This window comes from Psittacula echo, assembly GCF_963264785.1.
Source record: "Psittacula echo genome assembly, chromosome: Z".
Taxonomy (NCBI): domain Eukaryota; kingdom Metazoa; phylum Chordata; class Aves; order Psittaciformes; family Psittacidae; genus Psittacula; species Psittacula echo.
In genome coordinates, this window is record NC_137742.1 from 54612222 (window position 1) to 54622432 (window position 10211).

At 41.3% G+C, this 10211-nt stretch overlaps 1 protein-coding gene across 1 annotated transcript; it reads right to left on the reverse strand.

The window, feature by feature from the left end:
- Window positions 1-1034: 1034 nt before the first annotated feature.
- On the reverse strand, window positions 1035-9883 carry CHRNA6 (cholinergic receptor nicotinic alpha 6 subunit; the record flags this gene model as incomplete). The annotated part of the gene is made up of 6 exons (XM_080637465.1): window positions 1035-1157; window positions 4110-5097; window positions 5216-5325; window positions 6454-6498; window positions 7565-7704; window positions 9805-9883. 6 exons carry the CDS (start codon window positions 9881-9883, stop codon window positions 1035-1037), a joined length of 1485 nt encoding a protein of 494 aa, XP_080493591.1.
- Between the last annotated feature and the right edge of the window lie 328 nt (window positions 9884-10211).

Sequence of the window (10211 nt, forward strand, 5' to 3'; positions counted from 1 at the left end):
GAACCTAACCTGGTTCAGCAGCAACCTCAGCCCCAAAGGGAATGTCCCTACAGTTACAGGTTTGCACACACAGCGCTGACTCATGAGGAGCTAGCAAATGGATAATTGCTGCAGAGCTGTTCAGACCAACATGCCCAGCTTTGCATAGCATTCAGAATAGCCAGCCTTCTCCTGCTGGGGTGTGTGTAATCCAAGTTGGTCAAATCAATCCGATGCTGTAAAGCCAATACTGTCTATGATGAGTAGTGACCTAGAAACAAAACTTTCCTTCCTGGCCTTATATCTGAGCTAGAGCATGCTAACCACATTCTAATGCTAAGTTGGTTTGCCTTCAACTGTGATTAAGTACATAAGACCTGTCTGACTGCAAACATAAATGTAAACACATGCTTTGTTGACCTGGGACTCTCATTTGTGCACATACATTGTGGAAGGTGGGGAGCTCTTATTTTAGATTGTATTGAAAATGTTACAGTGTTGGGGGATTAGGTTTTTTTGTGCTTTTATTGGCTGTCCTCAAACAAGAACAGGAGAAAGAGCATTGGCACGATCAGGAGGACTGTGGTAGCTCATCTAAAGCACCATGCCAAAAAACTAGCTGTTGTATAGGGAGAGAAATAGAGAGAAAATGTAAATTAACTCAAAGCTGAGGGAGAGATATAATCAGGAGAGAAAATTTAAGCCAGGTAGAGGCGTCTTTGGGCAATGCACTCAGATGCACCAGAGCCGACCTAGTAGCCCCTATTCTGAAACCAAGGGAAAAGCTCAATAACTTCATTCTGCTCCTCCGATCCTCAGTGTGATTGTTATTGCTGATCTCACTGAGGGAAAGACCCCATGCTCATCTCTCATTTTCAGCCCTCTTCTTATCCTGTTTTAGGCTGTTTGCTTTCCCAGTGGACCCTTCCCTCTCCTTTTCCTTTCCTTCGTGGCTGGACACTGAGGGGATGATGAGGAAAAGGGTTATGTAAGAGGAACAGTTCTGCACCAAAAATGAACCAAGAACAGAAGTGGACAAAAAGCAGTGAACTGAGTTACGTATCTGCTATTAGTGGCTGGATGAAGAGCCCTGCAGTCCCAAACACACAGAGGATTATGAAAACCCAGAGGAATACTCTGTCTATTACCATAGCTACGTATTTCCAATCATCTTCCACCTGCAAGAGAAAAAAAATGAAATGAATGAATTACGTGTAATGTAACATGCAGTTGCAAGTTTTGCCCAGAGAAATGGTAAATGCTTCACCCCTGGTGGTGTTCAAGGTCAGGTTGGACAGAGCCTTGGGAGACACGTTTTAGTGTGGGGCATCCCTGCCTAAGGCAGGGTGGTTGGAACTAGATGATCTTAAGGTCTTTTCCAACCCTAATTATTCTATGATTCTATGACTCTATGGCATTATGGAATAGAAATGTCTTTTTGTTTTTGAATGTGAGGAAGAACATATATGCAGTCAAGGATGCTGCTTGTTGTGCTTATAGTTGCTGCAGTTTTAAATGTCTTTAGTGGTTGCTGATTTTCTGATAGCATTTACCGCTTCTGGCTGAGAACATCCAGCACAGTCCTAGTGTGCTGAATTCTTCTAAATAGTCAAGTCTGTTGACAAGCTATGGCGGTGATGCTGGCATTAACAAATAGTACCTGATCATTTGGTGGGTGCAGAGTGGGGTAGTTTAAAAGCAGGCACCATAGCTGCACATTACTAGACCTTATAAAAGAATTTATCCTGACAGCACATGCAAGAGTTTGCTGTTCTGGCCTGATTTGGCACACTGTCACTGCAACCAAGCCCCACTGACTTCAGCAAACTGGACAGCTGGTGACATGGACTATAGCAAAGCAAGGGCCCTGACTGAGCAAACCACAGTGTAATGTGCCTAGCAGGCCAGAGTGGATTTTGTATGTCTGAGATACACCTTAGAACCACATTCAATGAAGCTGCTATCCTCTAAACTGTACTGACATACAACGACCACTGCATCAGAACATTCAAGTATATAAAACTAGTGACTGGTTAAGAGCTCTCTGCTGAGGGATGTTGCACTTGTTTTCCCAGTTGCTTGATGCTTTTCTCCAAGAGGCTGCGGCAGTACTTCTTGTGAAAGAGCTGTACTTCTTGTGAAAGAAAATGCAGCAAGAACTCCAGCTGCTGTAAATGTTGCCACAATTTTTGAAGGGCTTTTATTTGTACAAGACTAGTGCATGATACCACCCATACGGATTTGTATGTCTGGCCAAAGCAGAAGAAGCCTGCAGAATCCTTTCCTTGATGCTCTCCTGAGAACACACCCCTTTTTTTCCCCAGAGAGGATTTTGAATGAAAAATCCCTCTCCCCTTAACCAGTACGTTTTGAAAGGTAAGATACAGAGCTGCTGATGCACACATGAGACTTAAGAATACGATTTCATGTGGCAGGAGAGATTTGCAAAATGTAAATCAGCAGAAGTGTCAATGGAAGACATATCATGAGCTGTGTAATCAAGGCAACATGTTATTTGGACTGCTTCATGCAAAGTTTCTTCTTTGGAGCGCACGGGAGAAATCAGCTGAATATGGTACATGGATGTGTTTTATGCAGCTGGTGTGATAGTGAAAGCAGGGCTAAAATGTTGAGGTCAAGCAAAAGATTAAGGGCATAGGTATTAGCAAGGCTTAGCTCAAACCCCACCCTCCTCTGTGCTGACAGATTACTGTCTTTTGCTTTGGGCTACTTATCCTACGAATTCAGTCACCAGGCCTTAACAGTACAATTTTATTCAGAAGGTTATGGACTTTTTTTACAGAAAAAACTTCCTCTGCAGGACACACACACACACAAAAAAGTAATTTTTTGTTGCACAGAAGTTGCATGAAATCGTGCTGATTTCAACTAAATATTCTGATAGAAAGAATACCTTTCAACATTTCCCTCGCAAAGTATTTGTGTTTTTTTAATACAAATACAGTAGTGTTTAATTCTGAAATGGTTTTTGTCATCATAGAACATCTAAAAAACTTCAAAACCAAAAGCAAACTTTTTATGACAGGTCAACGATTAATGTGTCATGAGATTCTAAACGCTTTCTAAAAACATACTGAAGTTTCAGATAATTCCTATTCCTTTTAAGGCCTGGGTGTAGGGGATGTCAAATACTCTTCTTTGGAAGTTCTTTTAGTTGCTTGTGTTTACACCTGAGGATGTGTCCCTGGAATTCTCTTAATTCTAATGTGCATTATATTCTATGACAGTAATCTCAGTTAGGATGAAAGATCTGTAACCTTACACAATCAAATCCATTAGTTCAAAAGTCAAGTTTCATTTTTAAATCTCTTTTTTTTTTAATCTGTCTTCCCCCAAACCTCAACTTTAATTTCAGCATATGTTTGTCATTGCAGAAAATACTGTATTGCTGAAGCCACAATTAGTTAAATCACTAAAAATATCAGAACACACCAGACTGAAACAAAGTACAGACAACAGCATTCTGAAAGGAATACCTTTATGAGACTTGTCACTGTTTGAGAATAGCTCTCCAGATCAACCACTGCACTGCTAGATAAGCCCTGTTCTTTAAAAAGCAGTTCCCAAAATTTGCTTGTTCCATTACCAACACAGAAAAGCACCCCTCTTGGCAAAAAGCATGCCTTGTATTGAGATGTCCCTTCTTACCGGACTGAGCTGTTAGTGAGCAGTGGAAGAGTGTTGTTTCTGAAGATCTACAGAAGCAGGGTTGGAAGAGACCTTGAAACATCCTGTCTAGTCCATTCTCTGCCCTGTGTCAGGATCAACTCTGCCTGAATCACTGCTGATCAGAGTGCATTCCTCATGGCACAAAAGGCTGATGTTCCTCTTCTTTTACTTTGAAGGGTGAGCCTTATGTCTAATCTAAAACTGTCTTGCTTAAATTATCCATCGGGGATAGAGGAAGATCAGATGAGATCACTGTATTTTTCCCTCCCCAGTGGAAGATTTATTTTCTCCCTTTCTATAGGAAACTTTACCCATTCACAGGTCAAAGCATTTTCCTCTCAATACCTGACAATTCCAGTTCCTCTGGGCTGCCCTGCTAGATCATGTTTTCATAGCTGTAAGTGTGGCCCCATGCCCAGCTAGGTGGTTACCTCCCTTACCTCTTTGGTTTCATTTTGAGATCTCATGTTCTCCGCGATGAACTGAACACTGCTAATGACATCCTTCACTTCTGGGGAGTACTCCATGTGCTCTGCCATCCATTTCAGTGATGGATGGCTCAGTTGTCTTCTTTTGGTGGTAGTGAGTTCAGCTGCACTACCACAGTGGCTGCATCGCTGCTCCTTGTGTGATTTGGTATCTTTGTGTTTGCTGTGCTTTGACCTGCCTGGTGTATTGGCTGATCCCTTCTTGTTTTTTCTGGACAAGTTTTTTTTCTTCTGTTCTAGTGGTCTCTGCATCAAGAGGACTCTGGGGAGCAGGTTAAGAAAGACTGTTTTTACCCATTTGGGCATTGTGTGTGTGGTTGGAGTCCTGTAATGTATGTTCAGGACAAACACCGTGATGACAATTGACAGAGTCACAAATATCATAGTAAATAGTAAATATTCTCCTACAAGGGGAATTACTAAAGAGGTGGATGGGATTGTTTCTGTGATCACCAGTAAAAATACAGTCAGAGAAAGGAGCACAGAGATGCAGAGAGTCACTTTCTCGCCACAGTCAGATGGCAGGTAAAAAACTAACACAGTCAGGAACGAGATGAAGAGGCAAGGAATGATCAGGTTTATGGTATAAAACATGGGCAACCTTCGAATATAAAAGGAGTATGTTATGTCTGTGTAGATCTCTTCACAGCAGTTATATTTGATGTCATGTTTGTAGCCAGAAGCATCAACTATTTCCCATTCACTATTTTCCCAAAAGTCATTCATATCTACTTTGGATCCGATGATCAGAAGATCAATTTTGGCTTTGTCATAGGTCCATGAGCCAAATTTCAGTGAACAGTTCTGATGGTCAAACGGGAAAAAGGTAATATCCATAGGACAGGAGCTTTTAAAAATAGCTGGTGGTGTCCAGGTGATCATTCCATCATAGCGAAGGAGGGCTTTGGTCCTGCCTTCAACTTGAAAATCTCCCACAGCACTAGAAAAGCAAATGAGGCAAATAAAAGAAAATTACCATGAAAATGGAATGTCTTTCATGGACATTGCAAGAGGATACATGTGAGAGAAAGGGTAAAATGGGAAAGTGTTCATCATACTTATTATACAAGACAATATCTGGTTTCCAAATCTTATCTGCTGGTACCCGAACAAATTCAATGCCATCATATTCTCTGGGATCCCATTGCAATTTATAGTCATTCCAGATCTGAAAGAAGAGCAGAAAAGAATTAAACCTCTTGTATTATCAGCAACTATCTGCTTCTCAGATCTTCCTGTAAAATGACAGGCTACAATAAAGACTGAAAGTGCAGCATGTGTAGAGAGGGACAATGGTCTGGAAGACAGCAAGGCCATGACCAGGAGAAACACGACTTTTGTGAATATTACTCCATTGATTTGGCATTCCCTTCTCTGTGAGGGGATAGGACTGATTTTCATTGCTGTCATGCTGAGATCTCTTCTCTGTCTTGCCATACCAGTATAGACCCTTACCTGTGCAAGGTTACCTCCGCACTGCACAGAGGAAATACATACAGGCCTTGCTGTTGCTGTCCTGAGAGTGCACCCTGCAGCATAAAGGAGGCCAGCATGAAAGGAAATGAACATCCTAATGAGGAAGGAGGTATGTATGCACATCAACAGGCAATTGCTGTCAGGAGACATTACTGGTTCCACAAGGGTAGTGAATTATCAAGTCAGGGGCAGTGAAGGATGCTCACTAGCTCTCCTGTCTTGCCGTCCAGTGCCCTATCACGGGGCCATGCTCCATGCTTTAGCAGACTACCCTGAAGATCCTGATCATAAGTACAGTATCTTGTACAGAAAGCTTTGCATGGACCACAATAAGTGCCTGAAGGAAACAGGACTTTTGTGGAAGTTGGGTTGGTTTGCTCGGCATTTTAGGTCCTCTAAGGATCTCTGACTATGTGTAAATGCTAAATCCCTCAGGAAAAATGGAGGCATGCTCCTTTTGCCAGTAAATGTTTTGGTTGAAAACTTCAATATGAAGATGACCTAGTGCTGCACAGATGCATATTTAATCACTCTTCAATAGGTATATCCAGCTAGATCTACCAGATAAACCAATGATCACGAAATTGGAGGAGAATATATCACAGAGGAAAGATGGGAGATGTAACTTCTTGGAAATAAGAATAAATAAATTATATTCTCACATATGTCTTTGGTTAATGGCACTTCTCCTTATTCATAGCTTTAAAAACCTTGTTACAAAAACAAGCACTTATTCTATATATGTAGCTTTCAAGGTAAGGTAACACGGGCAATCACATCAATGCAAAATGCATGAGAAATGCAATGCAGAGTCACTTACGTGTCTTAGCCACAAATTTGTTTCCATAATCTGATTGACTTCATCCTATAAAGAAACACGGGAATGTATGTCTTCACTCCATGAATCAGTCACAGTATCCAGAGATGGCCAACTTTTTTGATAAAAAAGGAAACTAGAACTTCACATTAACTGATATCAGATTTTTTCTTACTTACTTTTACCTTGATTTACAATGCGTTCATGATCCTTAGCTCCCTGGCTGCTGCTGAATGTTGCTCCTCACACTTTGCCTGTCACTTTATTATGGACTCAACTAGGTACTTTTTAATCAAAACGTAACACCTGTTCTGTGGGTAATTTGCTTCACAGAGCAGACTTTAGCAAGGGTTAACATCAGGTTTTGCTTCTTCCACAGTCCCTCTGCCCTGCCCAGCAGATCTGCCATCTCAGACACACTCATCGATGTATACAGTGCACCCCAGAACACACAACCGTCATCCCTGCACTTTGAAACAGCACTCCACAGGCTACACAATGGGTTCCCCAGAGAGGCTGTGGGTGTCTCATCCCTGACAGTGTTTAAGGCCAGGTTGGATGGGGCTTGGACAAATTGGCCTAGCGGAAGGTGTCCCTGAGTATGCCAGGGGGCTTGGAGCTAGATGAGCTTTAAGGTACTTTCCAGCACAAATCACTCTATTTTGAAACAGACTGAAAAAACTTGCAAAAGAAGAAGATTCTGTCTCTCAAGACCACTGAGAAACGACACGGACTCCACTAAAGTACTAGCCCACATGCTACACAACGCAGACACAACCAGGTGTCTGTGGCATGGGCTAGCCCTGTAGAGAGTGGACTTGAACTTTGAGTACTGCTGCTCTGAGTGCCAGAGGCTGCTGCCCAGGGTGGAGGGATTTGATGCTACAGAGTAAGCTAATCAGTTTGTGTAGTTTGAACTGCTCATTTGAGCAACTGGAATAACTCAACTGACAGAAAGAACAGCAAAGGTCTCAGCATGTACACAAGCGTGCACAGGACAATGTTAGCTACAAGAGCTGTAGATGCAACCATCATGATTACATCTTCTGCTTTAGTAACTTTGTGTGTTTGCAATCACCTCGAAAACAAAGCAGTATTCTGTAAGCAGCCTTACCACATTTGTGAGCTGGGTAATGGCCACTTCAAAATACACAGTGACAGGGTCGGACACATTTTCCACTGGCCTGATGAACTGGTTGTACTGGGAGAAGAGTTTGTGAAACAACCGCTCCTCTGATTCACAGGCTGTGGTATCTGTGTAGGATAGAAATAAAGGACAGCTACATCAGAGGTAAGGAAGAGCGAAAGATGGTGGTAGGTAACATACTAGCTCATGATATATTTCTGGATGCTGTGCTTGTGACCATGTATCAAGACTCAGCACAGACAGAAGGCGGCTTCCAGTTGAAAGCATTCTTCCACAGGATGCTGCCCGCTGCTCCTTCTCTTCTCAAAGTGTCTCCTATGCTAGATCTAGCCTATGGGCCTCTCTTTGGCCCACCCTGCTATCAGGCCAAGGTAGAATAAAGAGGTAAGAAGCAGAAAAAGTAAAAATGTGTTGGATTTCATCTTTGAAAGGTTTTTAGAGTAAAACTGAGAGTTTATGAAAAGCATAGCTACTTACTCAGAAATTAAAAACTTGAGGCTGCAGCTGCTGGGTCTAAATCTATATTAGGGACCCTGATTAGGTTGTTATAATTATGCCTCCTAGTCTTAAGAAATATGTCTACATTTTATCCTCATATTTGTTATTTCAGCTCCTCAAATAGCACAATTTTTGCTCTGAAAAAGGTTCACTTATTGAGTTCTATGAATAAAAAGTGGAATTATTAAAATTTCTTGTAGAATAGCATGCATCTTTGTAATACAGACCTGTTCTTTGAGAACAAGCAGACCATAGCTGTAACCCCCAGGCAACGCAGGACACACACTATGGCTTATCAGGAATAAGGTATAAGAAAGGCACTAAGCTGCCTCACTGCTTGCTCTTCATATTGAGCACAGCTGTGTTATCAAAGCTATACGATGATGCCAATGATATTACTGATACAACTGAGGAAAAATTTGTCTTTCAGATAAATGGTCATAAGTTTTTGTGTCCCAGATTGTGCTAGAACATATCAGTAAAGAAATCATGATAAGCTTTTATGACTGCAAATTTGAAACATAGAAGGGTTCTCTGTCAGGCAGTGTGGACTCTGGCACAGCATGGGACATTTAAATTTTCTTCAGTGAACACCAGGGCCTGTGGTTGCACAGATGTCCTACAGGGAGGTGCTTAGTCTCAGCGTACTGCACTCTTTTCATGCTTAGGCTGTCCTTCCCCAGATTTTTTTTCCTCTAAGGTATGCTCAAAGCATGCTCAGATTCTGGGGATTATCCCAAAAGCTGAAATGTCGGTTATTGGTGACTTACATAGATGGAAAGAAAAATCAAGTAAAATTTCCATAACTTGATTTTTTGTTTCATCTTTTAGCATCATTCAGAGAAGATACATGAATGTCTGTAAAGTCTGGATGTTTCTGTATCACATAGTGTGCTATTCAACAAGGAAATTTCAGTTTCCTTTTCAGATTTCCCCATCATCATCTATTGCACTGTGACTAGAATTACCCTACCACGGCAACATAAATTTCTTATCAAAGTCTCATGACTAAAGCCAGTAAGTCCAAAATCACGTTTCATTTGAAATTTTCCTCCTGGCTTTTTAACAGACATGTGCCTTCAAAACAAAGTAACAGGAACAGGCAAGTATTTCAGACTTTCATTTTTATACTTCAGTTACAGTTTCTTGTCCCACTGGTGCTGCTTTAAGACAATGCCTTCTGCTTTGGTAACACAGGCACTGTAATTCATACCTGTCTTGGTCATTAGCAGAAGTGAGACTTTCAAAAAAAAAAAAAAAAAAAAAAATGTAGGGTCTTAAAAGCAAAAATCCTGCGGAACCTCTCTGAGGCTTTTGCATGGAAATCACTTCAGCTCGTTTAACCACAGATCACAAACAACGGTGAAAAAAATATATCACATTCTGAACTCTGAAGGTGTGAGAACTAAACATGCACATCTTTAGCCTGCATTATTTAAGCAACTGCAAATTTAAGCATCAAATGAAACTACTATAATTCCTATTTAATTTTCATGCTTTGCTAGAAACAGCTCCTCAATTAGTTATCAAACCAAAATTAAGTGGTTTATTTGTGAAAACCAGTATTGCTTTAGTTCTCTTAAAATATTTTTACAGACTTCAAGTTAGAAATAGCTGGTTATAGCTTTACATTGAACTCATTCCAGGAAAACAGATGCAGAGACAGTGAGTAGAAAATATTTTAGAGACTAGTATCAAAGAGATCCTACCTTTAATCAAGGATGTGAACATGAATGCCAACACACAGAAAGCAGGGCAACACCAACATAGCCACTTCTCAGAATGCATTGCTAGCAGCAGAATAGACCTTCTTTTTGAAAAGAGAGATCTGGGGAAAGAAACAGAAGGCAAGAAGACACACAAGACCCCTGGACAGTAAGTAGTCCACACGAAGATGGATTTCAGTTTTGCATTTGCAGGAAACTGCAGTCTGCTGAGCTGAGCAGAGCCTTGCAGAATTGCTCCCACTATCACCAGGGAAGGAGAGCTTATGCTATGCAGTGAGAAGGGAGTCGGGCAGCATCCTATCAGGTGACTTTTAACATATCCAGTCACCCGCACCCTTGCCTGGGGGAATAATAAGAGTGCAGGAGAAAGAGGGAAGGCAAAACACAGG